We start from the raw sequence: 17,820 nt of genomic DNA on the forward strand, positions 1-17,820 counted from the left end.
GGAAAGTCTGCATTATGAAAAGTTCAATTTCTAGGCTCCCAGTGCTAAAATATTGGCCTCTTCTGGAGGCTGCTGGGTAGAATTTTGACAGTGTCAACAATAATTACTTTTTTGGGATGTTGAAGCAGGGGCTGATTTCATTGACTTGCCCCCCCCCCCCCCCCCCCCCAAAACAGTGCTTACAAATAAGACATTTTTCTGTACTCTCATCCCACTGCAGAAACACAATTACTGTTCCATTTGAAAAACCATGCCAGAAAACTTAGGTCAGGAAATAATGTTGAGAGGGGAACGGGTAAAATAAACTTTGCGGGAGGTACTTGGTTTGGAATTCAGAGAGCAGAGAATGCTGACTTCAACCAAGTGAACCACAGGTTGTTCCACTATGCCCCAATTTTAAAAATATCCCAAAGCCCACTCTTTTGAAATTTGGGGCTCAAAGGCCAAATGGAACAAGAATGGTGTTCCTGCGGTAGGAAGAGTGTACCAAAAGAATGACTCATTTGCAAGCACATTTGGAAAGAAATCAATGTTAGCAGTCTATGCTTTATCCAGAAGTATTTATTTCTCTTCCAATCATTTTCATTGGAAAAGTCATCAACAGTGTCCACCCCCCCAAATGAGGTGAGAGATCAGCCTGTCCACTTCAGAGAGTTGGCAAAGACTGCACCTCTCCTTGGTAGTGGATATATTACCTCTGTCGCTCTGGAATCCGCATCACTCACTCCCAATGCCTTTTCTGGTCATGTTAGAGTATTTAGTCTCCCTCCTGCTGCCAGCACCGACTCCTACGTAGAGTGTGTCTGTTCTAAGTTACTCTAGACCTAGGCCTTGCCCTGCTCTCTTGCCCTCTCTCTCATGCCGCTCCCTTGCTGCCTAACCCCACACTTGTGGCCGATACTCACTGTGAACCCTTTAACTGTTGCACACTCCACTCCTGCTTAACTCTCGGACCTTGCCAAAGCTATTTAGCCGCGTCGACAGACCACGAGGCCTGTTTTGGAGAAGCCCCAGCCTCTCCGTGGCTTCATCCGCCGCACCTTACCCCACTATCGGCCGCTTCCTCCCAGTTATCCGCGATTTCCTCATCTTCCATTTTAGCTTCTCGGCTCACTCGCCCCCCCGGCGGCCGCAAGGCGCACGCGTACAATCCTCTGCACGCAGGCGCAGGACGCCGCCGGCAAGAAGCGCGCAGGCGCCCGTCGCGGCACCAGGGTGCCGGGGGGACCGCGGAGTCGCGCATGCACGGCGTGGCGGCCCGGCTCCGCGGCGCACGCGCCCTGGTGGGTGCGGGAAGCCCCGGCTATAGCAATCGATCTGAGAGTGAAAAGATGGCGGCGGCAGGGCCCAACTAGCCCGAAGCAGCGGCACGGCGAGCGCCACAAACCTCGATAGCAGGCCCAAGAGAGGGCGGGGAAATCGAGCCTGGACCCAGCAACCGCCCGCGGGGAGAGAAAGGTGAGGTTTAGACTGGAGCGGGGAACTGGCAGCGCGCCTCAGAGAGTAACTGAAGGAAAGGGCGCTGTGAGGCAGAGCGGTCGATGGAGGCCGCGGACTCGCCTCCCGCCGCCATCATGGAGACGAGGCAGGGTCCGCCAGGCGCGCTCAAACAATGCATGGATCAATAGATACAGAGAGGGTTAATGGAGCCCAGAGACGTCAATACACTGATCAATTGATAGACAGCCAATAAACAGAGGGGCAATAATGGAGCAACACCAGGTTACCTCTGCAGGAACGAAAGAACAGATGATCAATGATCAGCGAAACACCAGGGGAAGGAGTGACAATAAGGAAACATCAGGGCTGTGTGTCGATAGACAGGGAAATATTTGGATAGAGTTCGGTAAATAGACCGGCATGAGGGTGGGGCGAGCCTATAATCGGGATGCCCTGGAAGATCAGGGACAATTAAGAGAAACACCAGGGCAGACAGGGAGGGAGGATAATATACAGGGAGGTACCAGCAGAGGGAAAATTAATAAACACTAGCGAAGAGAGAATGATAGATGTGATTAATGGACATACATTTGGAGAGAGAGGGCAATAACAGACAGACGAGAAGAGGAGAGGAGGCTAAATATACGAAGGTACTGATCTGTGAGCTGCTATATCTAGGACCATTAGTATTGAGATAACAAGTATGTTATGAAAACTTGAGCCTTTAGTTAGGAGTGGTTAAGAAGAAACTGCCATCTCCAACCTGACATTATATGTACTGAGGAAAAACTTTCATCAGAGTCCACAGCAAAGAATAGACCAGCAAAAATATTCCTGGCCACAGCAGATGAGTTTTCCGCATTGAAATAAAATATCCTGCCGTCAACAGTAGGTTATGGTTATTGCAGGTCAATCATCTCAGTCCAAGACATCACTGCAAGTGTTCCTTAGGGTAATATCCTATGCCTAACCATCTTCAGTTGCTTCATCAATACCTTTCCTCCATCATAAGGTCAGAAGTGGGGATGATTGCACAATGTTCAGCACCATTCACAACTTCTCAGATACTGAAGCATTATCCATATGCAGTAAGACCTGGACAACATTGGGCTGATAAGTGGCAAGTTACATTTGTGCCACATGTACCAGGCAATGACCATCTCCAACAAAAGAAAATTCAACCATCGCCCCTTGGCATTCAATGGCATTGCAATTGCTGAATGCCTCACTATCCACTGCCTGGGGTTGTCATTGACCAGAAACTGAACTGGTCCAGCCATATAAATACTCTGGTCACAAGGGCAAGTCAGAGACTGGGGGATTTGTGGCAAGTAACTCTCCTGACTCCCCAAAGTCTGTCAACTATCTACAAGGCACAATTCAGAAGTTTGATTACTCCATTTGGCTGACGGAGCACAGCTCCATCAAAACTCATCATGTGAAATATTTTTTTTAAAATAGGAGATTCTGTTTTTTTGCCAAGGCCTGAGCTAGACTTAGGGCAGGGCACAGCTACAATGTTTGTTGCTGATGAAAATTCATTGAAGATCTCAGTAATCTCTGATCTATACTGACATACAAAAGCAAATGGGGAAAATGTATTTTTAGTGTGATTTTAATGTTTTAAAAACTTGAAACGGGCCTCACACCACACCATGTATTGTGAAAAGTTTTAACACTGAAAAGTGAATATCCTAGGCATTGTTATTCCTGAGTGTTATAAGAGCTTTGTCTAGGTTGAAGTTGACATCAGATCATGATATGAGTCAATAGTAGAAATAGATATTCTTGTATCTACCAGTCACTGTCTTTGAAATTCCCACTTCACTCCCACTGCCACCATTTTTTTTTTAATTCATGGGATGTGGGCCAGCATTTATTGCCCATCCCTAAATCAACCACATTGTTGTTGGTCTCGAGTCATAATGTAGGCCAGACTGGGTAAGGATGGCAGATTTCCTTCTCTAATGACATTAGTGAACCAGATGGATTTTTAGGCCAATTGGCAATGGTCATCATTGGACTATTAATTTCAGATTTAAAAAAAACATTGAATTCAAATTTCACCAACTGCTGTGGTGGGATTCAAACCCAGGAGCATTACCCTGGATTTATCCTGGGTCTGGATTACTAGTCCAGTGACAATACCACTATGCCACCACCTCCCTCTCATCACACTGATTAGACCATTGTTTAAAATGGTGGTTATAACATCTGATAAATGCATTAACAACATATTTAAGAAGAAGAGCATGGCAATATCATCAGAAATGTTTGCAACATGCACTCCAAATAAAGAGATCAATTAGGATGATTGACAGTGGACACCTTTGCCTCTTGCAAGGGAGGTAGCTTTGCATGAATGTTGTAGCCAGTGTAAACATCCAAGATTGATTATAGGCTTCTCCTTTGTTTCCAGCTTCTTCACATGGGTTATTAGGTTGAAATCTTTTGAAAATCATAGGAAGTGAATTGCCCCTAAACCTTTAAATATTTTTATTTATTTATAAATTTAGAGTACCCAATTATTTATTTTCCAATTAAGGGGCAATTTAGTGTGGTCGATCCACCTACCCTGAACATATTTTGCGTTTTGGCGATGAGACCCATGCAGACACGGGGAGAATGTGCAAACTCCACACGGACATGATCTGGGGTTTGGATCGAACCTAGTCCTCAGAGCTGTGAGGCAACAGTGCTAACCACTGCAGCACCATGTCTCCCTTAGATATGTTTATTTAAAGCAGAGTATACATAAACATGAACACAATCTTTCAAAAACATACCAAAATATCCTCAGGTTGACATTTTTTTCCTTTTTTCTCCCCTTAACCCCACCCCTGCCCCATTCAAGCCTGCCTGCCGCTTCGGCTCCAATGCCTTGGTATATTCTGATCCGCTAGCCCTTCTAACTGCAATCTCTCATCATCCTCGCCCACCTCAAGTCCTCTCCCTCATCTGGAATTAATGCATTCTTACCATCATTGCCCCCGGCGGCTCCCTTGCTCTCGGCCTCTGTCTTAATTTTATCTTTAACTTTAGAGTACCCAATTCTTTTTTTCCAATTCGGCAGCAATTTAGCGTGGCCAATCCACCTACCCTGCACATTTTTTGGGGTGTTGGGTTGAGACCTACACAGACACGGGGAGAATGTACAAACTCCACATGGACAGTGACCCAAGGCCAGGATCGAAAGCGGGCCCTTGGTGCCATGAAGCAGCAGTGCTAACCACAGCGCCACCGTACGACTCCTGACCTCTGTCTTAATTAGCGATGTGCCCGGTCCACCTCTGGGACCATCTCACCCACCAACTTTGACAACATCTTCGAGACATAGGCCATGGCACTCATTCCTTCCACCCCCTCCGGCAGGCCTACAATGGGTAAATTCAGCTCCTTGCAGACAGCTTCCAACATCGCCACCTCCCTCCAATTCCACAGTTCAATCACTGTGGTCCGTGACCGACATTTCCACCTCTTGGATCGTCGCACCATGCGACTCCAGGCGCTTCTCCACCCGCTCCATGGCTCCCGCACGAAGAAGGGCTACTGTTCCCTCATCCTCCTTCAACCAGTCCTCTTGCATCTATAGCTGATGCTACCAAAGCTCTCCCATAATCAACCCCATCAGCTGCTCCACTGGCAATGGGGCCGATGACAACGACGCTCCTGCCATTGCCATGCCTTCTGTTACTGCATCACGCAGATTCTCCATCTCTGGAGCCATCGACTTCTGCCAGGTGCAGGAAGCCGCTGACATTCCACCTCAGAGGAGAATTCAATTCCCACCACTTATTTCAAACAATTTCCAACCAAATAGCCCATTAGTCAGGCAGAAACGGCCAAAATCAAAGCCTTCAAGCAGGAGCCATCCTTTGTTCGACCGATCAGCGCATGGCGGCAACCGTATGTTTGAATTGCCCCTAACTCTGACAACTTGCTATGATCATGAATAAAGATGTCACTTGTGCTTTGCAGCCCTCAAATATTTAATATACATGGTGTGTGATAACCCTGAGAGCTATTGATGTCACTGAGATTCCTTAATGATTTTCAGGTTTGTTACATCACACTTGTTCTGGTACATTGTGGGCATGTCCTCAAACAGAATCACTCATTCACCCACTTCAGAAGGGCAACTCCAAAGTGAGTTGGTGGTTCTAGTATGAGAACACCTGCTGAATGTCAACATTTAAAGGAACCTAGGAAGTTAGCGTGCAGGTACAACAAGCAATCAGTAATGCAAATGGCATGTTGACATTCATTGACAGAGGATTGTAATATAATGAAAATGAAAAAATGAAAATCGCTTTATTGTCAGGAGTAGGCTTCAAAGAAGTTACTGTGAAAAGCCCCTAGTCGCCACATTCCGGCACCTGTCCGGGGAGGCTGGTACAGGAATCGAACCGTGCTGCTGGCCTGCTTGGTCTGCTTTAAAAGCCAGCAATTTAGCCCAGTGAGCTAAACCAGCCCCTGATGATAAGAATAAGAATGTCTAACTGCAATTGTGCAGGGCTTTGGAAAAAACAGATTGTGTGCAGCTTTGGTCTTTCCATTTGTAAGAAAGAATATACTTGCATTGGAAACAGTAGAGTAAAGGTTCATTAGATTGATCTCTGGTATGAGAGTGTTGCTATGCTGAAAGACATATTGGATCTATATTTCAATCTTCAGCCCAAAGTGAATAATCTCAGACTTACTAACATTGTACTCCATCTGCCACCTTCATGTGCACTCACTTAACCGGTCTCTATTTCTCTGCAACTTCTTTATGTCCTCCTCACAGCTTGCATTCCCACCTAACTTTGATTCAACAGCAAGCCTAAATACATTATTCTCTGTCTCTTCATCTAAGTCATAATATAGATTGTAAATAGCTGAAGGCCCGATTTCAGTGGCCATGCTCTTGGATGCGGCGGCTAAAGAATTTAACATACAATTTAATATATACTTTCAGAGGCAGTGGAAGTTGGTCTCAGAGAGATTATGCAAGTCGATTGAGGAAACATTGGGCCCGGTCCGGTCCCACAGTTGCTTCAAAGTGCCAGGGTCCCAGATTCGATTCCCAGCTTGGGTCACTGTCTGTGTGGAGTCTGCACGTTCTCCCCGTGTCTGTGTGGGTTTCTTCCGGGTGCTCCGGTTTCCTCCCACAGTCCAAAGATGTGCAGGTTAGGTGGATTGGCCATGCTAAATTGCTCTTAGTGTCCCAAAACGTTGGGTGGGGTTACCGGGATGGGGTGGAGGTGCGGGTTTGGGTAGGATGCTCTTTCCAGGGGCCGGTGCAGACTCAATGGACCGAATGGCCTCCTTCTGCACTGTAAATTCTATGATTCAATGAACTTGATAAAGCTGTCGTGGCACTGAAAAAACATGGTGAGATTCTGCAAGGTGTTGGGGGAGGTGCTCACAAGGCATGATAAGGAGCTTGTGTCGTTAGAGGCCGAGATCAGTGGTGGTCTCTGGAAAGAGCACCCTACCCAAGTTGAAGGTGAATGTCAACGACCTGGAAAATTGTTTAAGGAGGCAGAACGTCCAATTTGCGGGGTTGCCGGAGGGGGTGGAGGGCCCGAATTCCACCGAACATTGGGCCCGGATGGAGGCAAGTTCGTGTAAGGGAAAAAGTCTCTGGACTCTAGTGACGGCGCCCCTCCCATTCTCTCCAATGAAGTATACCTCGAACCCTGTGGTGATTTCTACTTTGAAGATATGGAGGCAGCTGAGTGCCATGTCATTATTGGCCCCTGTGTAGCGGTAACAATGTGTTTGCGCCATTGGGTTTGGATTCGACTTTTACGGTATGGGAAGAGAAGGGTGTTAGATTGCCTTAGACCTGTTAATGTAGGTACGGTTTGCCAAATGATAAGGGGTTTTGGCAAAATTCCAACTATCTTTCAATCTAACACACCTCTTCCGATACTTTCCATTGCATGATGTAGTTCGTGTAGCTTGCCCTGCTTTCCCCTTAGGACCACAGCCCTCTGTGCTGGAGTAAATCTTACAGTTGGCGAGGGTTCGGGGGCATGGGGGGGGGGGGAGAGAAGACTTTGAATATCTATCCATGAACAGACCATCTCATCGGAATCTGCGCCACTTGATCGAATGAAGGCGAAATGGGAGGAGGAGTTGGGACCCGTCCTCGATGAGGATGTGTGAATGAGGCCCTTGGTAGGGTGAATTCCACCTCTTGTGCACGGCTCAGCCTGATCCAACTCAAAGTGGTACACGGAGATCATCAAAGCGGGTTCTTTGCTGAGGTGGAGGACAGGTGTGAGCGGTGCTCTCTCGTGGGCCCGCCAATCATACCCACATGTTCTGGTCATGTCCAAAGATGGTAAGCTTTTGGGTCTCCTTCTTTAGCAGCGTATCAGCTGTTCTTATCATCGATCTGGAGCCTTGTCTGTCGGTGGCCATTTTTGGGGTATCGAACTTGCCGGTGCTGTGGAAGGGGTAAAGTCGGATGCTCCACTAATAGCCCGGAGGTAAGTTCTGCTGGGATGGAGAGCTTCTGCTCTGCCTAGTGCCTCAGTCTTGTTGGGTGACCGTATGGACTTTTTATACCTGGAAAAGGTCCATAGACCATAGAATTTACAGTGCAGAAGGAGGCCGTTTGGCCAATCAAGACTGGACTGGCCCTTGGAAAGAGCACCCCATGTAACCCAACACTTCCACTCTATCCCATAACCCATCTAACCTTTTTTGGACACTTAAGTGCAGTTTAGCATGGCCAATCCAACAAACCTGCACATCTTTGGACTGTGGGAGGAAACCAGAGCACCCGGAGGAAACCCACGCAGTCACGGGGAGAATGTGCAGACTCCACACAGACAATGACACAAGCCGGGAATCAAACCTGGGACCCTGGAGCTGTGAAGCAACTGTGCTAACCACTGCTACCGTGCTGCCCGTACATCGTTAGGGAATCGGTGGAGGGATTCTACCTGAGGTGGCAGCCATTTATCTCCTACTTCATAGAGTTAATAACCATAAGTGTACTTAGACATAGAATTTACAGTGCAGAAGGAGGCCATTCGGCCCATCGAGTCTGCACCGGCTCTTGGAAAGAGCATCCTACCCAAGGTCAACACCTCCACCCTCTCCCCATAACCCAGTAACCCCACCCACCACTAAGGGCAATTTTGGACACTAAGGGCAATTTATCATGGCCAATCCACCTAACCTGCACATCTTTGGACTGTGGGAGGAAACCGGAGCACCCGGAGGAAACCCACGCACACACGGGGAGGATGTGCAGACTCCGCACAGACAGTGACCCAAGCCGGAATCGAACCTGGGACCCTGGAGTTGTGAAGCGATTGTGCTATCCATAATGCTACCGTGCTGCCTACTTGGGACAATAATAAAGATTGTTATTATCTGCCTTCTCGACTGGACATAAAGATTTCATGGTAGTGTTCGAAGAAGACCTGAGGAATTCTTCCCGGTCTTCCCGTTAGCACTTTGGTTAACACTGTTGCTTTGCAGCACCAGGGACCCGGGTTCGATTCCTGGCTTGGGTGACTGTGCGGAGTCTGCATATTCTCCCCTTATCTGTGTGGGTTTCCTCCGGGTACTCCGGTTTCACCCACAGCCCAAAGATGTGCGGGTTAGGTGGATTGGCCGTGCTAAATTGCCTCGTAGTGTCCAAAGGTCCGTTGGTGTTACTGGGTTGCGGGGACAGGGTAGAGGTGTGGGCTTTGGTGGGGTGCTCTTTCCGGGGCCGATGCAGACTCGATGGGCTGAATGGTCAATATTTATTCCTCAACCAACGTTGTTAAATTGCTGAAAGCAGATTGGTTGATTGTTATCTCATTGTTATTTGTGAGATCTTGCTGTCTGCATATTGACTGCTATATTTCCTACATCACAACACTTCCTAATACATAATTGGCTGGAAATATCATTGAGATGTCCCAGCATGTAAAATGTTGCTATCTAAATGCAAGCCTTTGGTTTCTACAGAACAGAAAGAATATAGTCTCAGGGTCCATTTTTCTGTTGTTGGCAAGCCTTCACTGACAGCCTAACTCCAACTCCAACTTTCATATTTCCCCAGGGTGGCCATGTACCTTTATTGGGAAGGGCTGCCTTTGATCAATATACTCGCAGATTTGAGCTGTCCATCGAGAAGCAAACCATTTTAGAGAGCAACAGTTCCATTTACTCAGAGAGTGGTTAGGGTGTGGAATGGACTGCCTGCTGTGATAGTGGAGTCGGACACTTTCGGAACTTTCAAGTGGTTATTGGATAGGCACATGGAGCATACCAGAATGACGGAGTGGGATAGCTTGATCTTGGTTTCGGACAAGGCTCGGCACAACATCGAGGGCCGAATGGCCCGTTACGTGCTGTACTGTTCTATGTTGTATTTGTCCTGGGTTCCTATTCCCTCCCTCTCTCCTCTCCATTCCCTCTCTCTTCCTTTCTCACTGCCCCAATAGCATTGACATTTTGTGTGCCGATTTAGAAGGAGCACAATTCTGTTTCTATGTGCAGATTCTTAGCAGGTAAAATGCTGTGAAGAAATAGATTTTCCTGGTGCTGTGATTTTTTTTCAAAGCAAGGGATGTTGCTGAGGAATGGAATATTTTCCATTTTGGGCACCAATGACAGCATCAAGCACTTAAGTTAGCAACAAAGTCCCCGTGTTTACGTGGGTTTCAACCCCACAACCCAAAGATGTGCAGGGTTGATGGATTGATCACGCTAAATTGCCCCTTAATTGGAAAAAAATGAATTGGGTACTCTAAATTTTTTTTTAAAGTTAGCAACAAAGTAAAGCTCTCTCTACAGTGTCCCACCAAGCAGTTGTACATGAGCAAGGGATAGAAGCAGGGTAAAGATTGATTGGGCCCCACCTCAGAAGACAGTCCATTTCTTACATCATTCATTCAGTGGCCTCTCTTCGAGAAAGCCAATTTGATAAAAAATTAGGAATATTTTATTCTGTGGAACCTGTTCAAATTTGAAATGCAGTGAAAAAACCTGCCAATTGCATATATAATTCATCCAGTGAAAAAAATTCCAAATCCCTGTTGCAGACATGATCCTTGGTCAGCTGAAACATTTGCTGTCAGAAAATTGATTCATTCACTGCAAGCCAACCAGGTAGCCAGATGTGAGTGTCATGAACCAATCTAAGTATCCTGAATTGATGTAGATGTTTCTTGCTTTGTCTAAACTGGGACATTTCCTACAATCTTTTCAAAATCAGTACACTAGGATGGCACGGTAGCACATTGGTTAGCACTGCTGCCTCACAGCGCTGAGAACCAGGGTTCGATCCCAGCCCCGGGTCATTGTCTGTCTGGAGTTTGCGTAGTCTCCCTGTGTCTGCGTACATCTCACCCCCACAACCCAAAAGATGTGCAGGGTAGGGCAGCACGGTGGCGCAGTGGGTTAGCCCTGTTGCCTCGCGGCGCCGAGGTCCCAGGTTCAATCCCAGCTTTGGATCACTGTCCGTGTGGAGTTTGCACATTCTTCCCTTGTTTGCATGGGTTTCACCCCCACAACCCAAAGATGTGCTGGTTAGGTGGATTGGCCACGCTAAATTGCACCTTAATTGGATGAAATGAATTGGGTATTCTAAATCTATAAAACTAAACAAAAAAAAGAGATGTGCACGGGAGGTGAATTGGTCCTGCTAAATTGCCCCTTAATTGGAAAAATAGAATTGGGCAATTTGAATTTAAAAAAGAATCAATTCACTAATTAACCATGGTGGCATAACCCAAATGTCATGCCGTTCAACGGGACCTATTTTGTGACTCCAGCTGATTTTGATTTCTCCTTGTTTAGGGATGGATTTTCCACAGCACAGTGACCAGGTTTTGGAGCAATTGAATCATCAGAGGCACCTTGGGCTGCTCTGCGACTGCACATTTGTCGTGGACGGCATTGACTTTAAGGCGCACAAGGCGGTGCTGGCCGCGTGCAGCGAGTATTTCAGAACGTTATTCCTGGACCAGAAAGATGTGGTGCACCTGGACATCAGCAATGCAGCAGGTGAGAATCTGACAGGTGTGGGAGCTCGTGCTCACAGTGTAGAGGAGATGTAAAGCCATTAGCGTGAGCATGGATTAAAGCCAATATCACTTTCATAGATTTATCTAGAACATACAGAGCAGAAGGAGGCCATCCGGCCCATCGAGTCTGCACTGACCCACTTAAGCCCTCACTTCTATCTCATCCCCATAACCCAACAACCCCTCCCAACCCCTTTGGTCACTAAGGGCAATTTATCATGGCCAGTCCACCTAACCTGCACGTCTTTGGACTGTGGGAGGTAACCGGAGCACCCGGAGGAAACCCACGCAGACACGGGGAGAACGTGCAGACTCCGCACAGACAGTGACCCAGCGGGGAATCGAACCTGGGACCCTGGCGCTGTGAAGCCACAGTGCTATCCACGTGCTACCGTGCTGCCCTGTGCCTTAATTCACGTTGATCATTCTGAACCAGGGGTCTATTTAAATTCCCCTGTTCTACTTCCGGAAGGATGTTATGATTCTCTGAGTATATGCATGCTGAGACTGAGCTCCACAGGCTAGAAAAGAGAGTTAAAAAAAAATATAAACAGAATCTTTTATAAGCACAGAACATCCCAACGCTCTTCACAGCCAATTAATTCCTTTTCAAGTGTAGTCACTGTTGAAATGTAGGAACTGCAGAGCCAATGTTCACACAAAAATGCTGCACAAATACAAATTAAATAAATAACCAAGTGGTATGTCTTTGTGGTTGATTTAGGGATAAATATTGGCCAGGACATAAAAAATACTCCTCTGCTCTCCTTTGAGGAGTGTCATGGGATGTTTTCGCATTCATCTGAGAAAGCTGACAGGACATCAGCTGACTGTCTCATCCAAAATGCTGCACTCTCTCAGTAGTGCATGGACGTGGGGGCCTTGCATTATGGCCTCGTGTTTGATCCCATAATCTGACTGAAGTTGGCCAATCTCAACCCATGTGGGAGTGAGGATGCTGTATTTTGCCTCAAAAGCTCAGGTTAGGTTGGGGGGAAAATAACACCAGCCAGTTTCCTAACCCTGGTCACTATCCAGTCGGTCCCAATGAAAGTACCTACATTTGGGCGTCAGATAAGAACAAGATTTAGTTCTGCTTTGGTGTCTTCATAGATGAATGTCAAACCGTGTCATATATATATATATATATATATATAAATAATATATATATATATGTATGTGTGTGTGTGTGTATGATAAGCAATCACTCGGATGAGGAAAGCTGACACACTTGGAACTGTTCCCAATCAAGGGGGGAGGGGAGGGGAAGCGAGGGAAAATATCGAAAGTGAGATTGCATTTACGAAGTGTGCTGGCAGCAATGTGAAGAAAGAAAAGTTTATGTTGACGAGCTGGGCAGCCTGGGAGGTCTTCATGAGCTACCAGGGGTGGACTGAATTCCTCAGTGGTAATAGCGTGCAGTGATGTGAGATACTTTCTCATAGGTCTCGGCCAGGTGTTAGAATTCATGTACACGGCCAAGCTGAACCTAACCTCGACAAATGTTTTCGACGTACATTCAGTGGCTGGCTTCCTTCATATGCACAACATTGTCAGCACCTGTGCCTCTTTCATCGAAGGTAAGTCCTGCACGCCATCCCAGGCTATCACCAAAGAGGAGCCTTCTTTTTCAGCTAGTGGTATGTATGAAAGAGACAAAAAGGTCAGAGGCATTTTAAACCCTTATCCTGTTCATTCGTCGGGCACAAATTCTTAAAACTATTCAAAGAGCGAGTAGAAAAAATTTGTACCCGTCCTCTAACTGCACCAATCCTGTCTCACAAACAGGGCTAGAGACTCAGAGCAGTGATGGAAAACAGGAGAAATTGCAGGTCACAGAAAGCCCTGAAAAGGAAAAGAAGGACCCAGCTGATGAAGTGAGGGAGGAAGAGGCAGTGGAGTCAGAAGACGATGACACAACGATGGAGTATGAAGATGATGAAGACAAAGATTACAAGCCTGGTCAGTCAGTGCCCCCCTCCATAGGCTCGTACATTTACTGTGTTTCTCCTATCGCTGCCATGAACTTTTGACCCCAGGTAGTTCGAGGCTGTGGGTGGAAGTCTGTGATCAAAGTTCATGAGTATCTGCGAGAGAGATCTAGAATGATTCAGTAATGCTCTGCTGCACATGCTGAGTCTTCATGCTGTTCAGGTTCATGAGCTAACTGGCTTTGAGATCTCTGTCTCACTCACCTGAGACAAAAAATAAAACTAAATGGGGGCAAAAGCAGCTGTTTTAAATCTATATTGTATTAGAAATGAATATTAAACTTGCAGCTACACTAAATTATATTCTGCTGTCACTCAGTGTTGAAAAAGCCCATACAGAGCCTTGCTTCCCCACATTCCAGTAAACACTCTCTCTGCCATGCACCATTTATGGGTGGAGAGGTCTCTGCCAGGAGAGTGTTGTACGGTGCAGTCCCTTCAATTTCCTTGCTGTTCTTTCTCAATGCCCCTGCCCCATTAGCGCAAGAATGACTTGCATTTATACAGTGCTTTTCACAACTGCTGGACATCTCAAAGCACTTTACAGCTAATAAAGTACTTTTTAACATGTAATCAATGTTATAATGTAGGAGATGTGGCAGCCAATTTGCACTCAGCAAACGCCCATAAACTTCAATGTAATAACGATTAGATAAACTGTTTTTTCTGACATTGAGTTCAGGATAAATCTTGGCCAGATTACTGGGGATGGGTCCTCAGCTCTTAGTCAAAATATTGTCATGGGATCTTTTAGAAGAACCCAATCTGCCTCGGTTTAACATCCAAAAGACGGCCCCTTTAACACTGCGCCACTCCTTCAGGGCTGCACTGGAGTGTGAGCCTTTCTGTGTTCAGACTCCATAATGAAACTTGGACCCAGAACCTTGTGAAATGATTAGGCTGTGTCTCGGAGCCCAGCATCAAGGTTTGTAACACTCTGCACAGTTTAATGCATCAATGCCACTGTGCTGCCAGCCAGTCAAATTCATGTTTTTTTTGGCTTCTGCCATTTGCACTTCCAACTGATTTTCGCCTTGTTGAGGATGCGGCTGCATGTAGCTTACTTCTCTCTCTGTGACTCACCTCTGGTGATGTTTCCCAATAGGTGACATGGTGAAAGATGCCGTCTCAAAGATATATGGTAAACGGCGACATCTTCCTGCCAGGAAAAGCACTTCAAATGACACCAAAGAATGCAACACTTCAGAGAATCCTGAAGAAGGTATGGTCTTCGGTCTGTAATGCCAGCAGTTGCGTTCTAACCTTTTTGGATGGGCGCAGTGTCATTTTTTTTTTTTAAATGTGCCCTTTCGTACGATAACTCTCCCTGATCTGGACTACTCAGGTGAACACGATAAATCTGAGCTCTTGACTGTTCAGTGAGACCCTCTTGTCTGTCAATATTAGATTGGTATCAACCAGTTAGACATTCAATGATCGCCATGCTTACCCAACAATTAATCTGTTTCAATTTTTAAGAAAGAGTAGGTGGATGGCAGCACAGTGGCGCAGTGGTTAGCACTGCTTCCTCACGGCGCCAAGATCCCAGGTTCAATCCCGGCCCTGGGTCACTGTCCGTGTGGAGTTTGCACATTCTCCCCTTATTTGTGTGGGTTTCGCCCCCACAACCAAACATGTGGAGGGTAGGTGGATTGGACACGCTAAATTGCCCCTTAATTGGAAAAAATGAATTGGGTACTTTAAATATTTTTTAAAAAGAAAGGGTAAGAGGGAGATAAACAGTGAGCCAGTGCATGGAAGAGATGTCAACTTTACTTTTCTTTTTATTCCCAAGCAATGTCCCTGTTTCTCTCCTTGCTGATTCTTTCTGGCTTATAGTTACATAGGCACCTAATCTAACTGACCATTCTTTATATGAAAGCCTAAACAGTGCGTGTTGACAGATATCAAATGGTAGGTGGTGTTCAAGCCTGATTCTCTTCTTGCACAGCATATAAACACCCACACCTTCCAAAAGGAGTCACTGAATGGAGATCAGGGGTATGAACCAAATGTTTCCTTTCCCTGCCCCAAGGCAACTGAGGCAGATGAGATCAGCTAACATAACACAGACCAGGGGTATAACCTACAATTGTACGACTGGGCAGCTTATTTAAAGTGCTCAATTTTTTTTTCCAATTAAGGGGCAATTTAGTGTAACCAACTCACCTAGCCTGTACACCCATGGGTCGTGGGGGCGAGACCCACTCAGACACCGGGAGAATGTGCAAACTCCACACGGACAGTGACTTAGAGCCAAGATCGGGATCAAACCCGGTTCCTCGGCGCCGTGAGGCAGCAGTGCTAATCACTGCGCCACCATGCCGCCCTATTATCAATCAATTTGAAAGAATGTTGGTTGTTACCATGGTCTAATAAGGTTACCCTATTTGCGATAACGTGCCTCCTGGTTTTGTTTCTTTCCACAGAGGCAACAGAAGATGAGCTCAAGGAGGCAGATAAAGAGGAAGATGATGATGACACTGAGATAAAAGAGAATGGGGAAGTGATGGCAGACAGTCACAGAGACAGTAAGACACACTCTGAGCTCAGTGAGAAGCTAGATGCTCCCTCAGAGTCAGAATCAACATTGGAGGATCAGGATGGTGCTGAGGATACCAGACGTCGCCGCTTTGGACCGTACATCGACCGCACGGAATCCCGTCCTTATGGATCAATAACACACAAGTGCAAGGCAATGGTTCACTTTAGTTTGAAGTTCTAAGTTTCACTTGTGACTTGTTTTTGTTTAAGGCAGTATCCTTTTATGGGGCTGCCCCATTCATTTTTCCCTCAGTTTCCTTGATTTATTTTAATTGGTTTTAACCCAAAATAGGGTAATAGTTCACTGCGAGGTACTTACTTGTGCAGGTTGGGTTCTTTCCACCTTTAGAATACGTTTTACCATCTGGCCCCTTTATGTTGGAAGTCTTGTTGCAACCTCATCGACAGGACATGCCGGTTAACTGACTTCTTTAGTTTCCACTCGCCCTTTCCTCTCAACCACCACAGTCTGCTGAAGATGCTGAATCTTCTGCTCAGTCTTGTCGTTAACGATTACTTTCCTGCATCTGAAACAAGTAATGATTCTTTCAGGCTTATCCCCTGGGCGATGACACTCCATTTGGCCTGGGCAAGCATTGTGGCCAAGGCTGTTTTTAATAATATTTCAATAATCTTTATTGTCACAAGTAGGCTTACATTAACACTGCAATGACGTTACTGTGAAAAGCCCCTATTCGCCACATTCGAATACACAGAGGGAGAATTCGGGTTCGGGTACACAGAGGGAGAATTCAGAATGTCCAAATTACCTGACAGCACGTCTTTTGGGACTTGTGGGAAGAAACCGGAGCATCCGGAGGAAACCCACGCAGACACAGGGAGAACACGCAGACTCCTCACAGATAGTGACCCAAAGTGGGAATCGAACCTGGGACCCTGGCGCTTTGAAGCAACAGTGCTAGCCATTGTGCTGCCGTGCCACCCTATATGCTCACCTATTCATGTTCATGTGCTCACCTGACATGTACATACATATTCGCAGCCACTGTGTGCCGGGCAGCTTATAATCAATCATTTTGAAAACATATTGGTTGCTACAGTGGATGGATGACTACCCTATTTGGGATGTGTCTCCTGGTTTTGTTCCTTTCCACAGAGACAGCAGATGCATGACATACACACACTCAGTATTACAGCCTTGTTAACCCATTTGTGTCATCTTTCTTGTAGGACTGTGGGAAAGAGTTTACACACACAGGAAACTACAAGCGACACGTCCGCATCCACACTGGAGAGAAACCTTTCACCTGCAGGGAGTGCAATAAAGCATTCTCTGACCCTGCTGCCTGCAAAGCACATGAGAAAACACACAGGTATGAAAGAACCATGGCGACTCATAATCAATGGGAATAATTCCTGAGATGTTTAGACCTGGATGTTTATTAGATCAGAGGAACAGGAAGAGGCCATTTAGTCCCTCAAACCGGTTCAGTCATTCAGTGAGGTCATGGCTGATTTGCAACCTGACTCCACATACCCACCTTTGCCCCTTATTCCTTAATGCCATTAAATTACAAAAATCTATTAATCTCAGATCTAAAATATACAATTGATCTGGCATCAATAGTTGTTTTCAGAAGAGGATTCCAAACTTTTACTGCCCTTTGTGTAGAAGTATTTCTTAATTTCACTTCTGAAATATCTGGCTCTAAAATTTAGACAATGGCTCCTAGTCCGCAACTACCCAACTGGTGGAAATAGTTTACTTTTTTTCAGTGGCCGGGAGACACAGATATAAGGTAAATGGGAAAGGAACCAGAGATGACATGAGACATTTGAAATTGAGAATTCTGAAATGGATA

The 17,820-nt window shown here is 46.2% G+C and overlaps 2 protein-coding genes across 3 annotated transcripts in view; one reads left to right on the forward strand and one right to left on the reverse strand.

Moving 5' to 3' along the window:
• Positions 1–1,243, reverse strand: part of szrd1 (SUZ RNA binding domain containing 1) — a 40,888-nt gene extending 39,645 nt beyond the window's left edge. The window contains exon 1 of the mRNA XM_038773256.1: positions 1,046–1,243. Within this exon, the coding sequence (XP_038629184.1) occupies positions 1,046–1,243 (198 nt within the window). The remainder of the gene's footprint in view (positions 1–1,045) is intronic.
• A 66-nt stretch (positions 1,244–1,309) lies between these two features.
• The window catches only part of zbtb17 (zinc finger and BTB domain containing 17), a 38,489-nt gene continuing 21,978 nt past the window's right edge, over positions 1,310–17,820 (forward strand). Inside the window, exons 1-7 of one of the 2 annotated variants that reach the window (XM_038773253.1) lie at positions 1,310–1,458; positions 11,236–11,442; positions 12,908–13,102; positions 13,251–13,424; positions 14,559–14,675; positions 15,883–16,148; positions 17,189–17,331. In XM_038773253.1, the coding sequence (XP_038629181.1) occupies positions 11,238–11,442; positions 12,908–13,102; positions 13,251–13,424; positions 14,559–14,675; positions 15,883–16,148; positions 17,189–17,331 (1,100 nt within the window). In that variant the 5' untranslated portion in view covers positions 1,310–1,458; positions 11,236–11,237. The remainder of the gene's footprint in view (positions 1,459–11,235; positions 11,443–12,907; positions 13,103–13,250; positions 13,425–14,558; positions 14,676–15,882; positions 16,149–17,188; positions 17,332–17,820) is intronic. The other variant, XM_038773255.1, reaches the window with a different exon arrangement.

The sequence above is a fragment of the Scyliorhinus canicula genome, chromosome 16 (genome assembly GCF_902713615.1).
Source record: "Scyliorhinus canicula chromosome 16, sScyCan1.1, whole genome shotgun sequence".
In the NCBI taxonomy this organism is placed as follows: domain Eukaryota; kingdom Metazoa; phylum Chordata; class Chondrichthyes; order Carcharhiniformes; family Scyliorhinidae; genus Scyliorhinus; species Scyliorhinus canicula.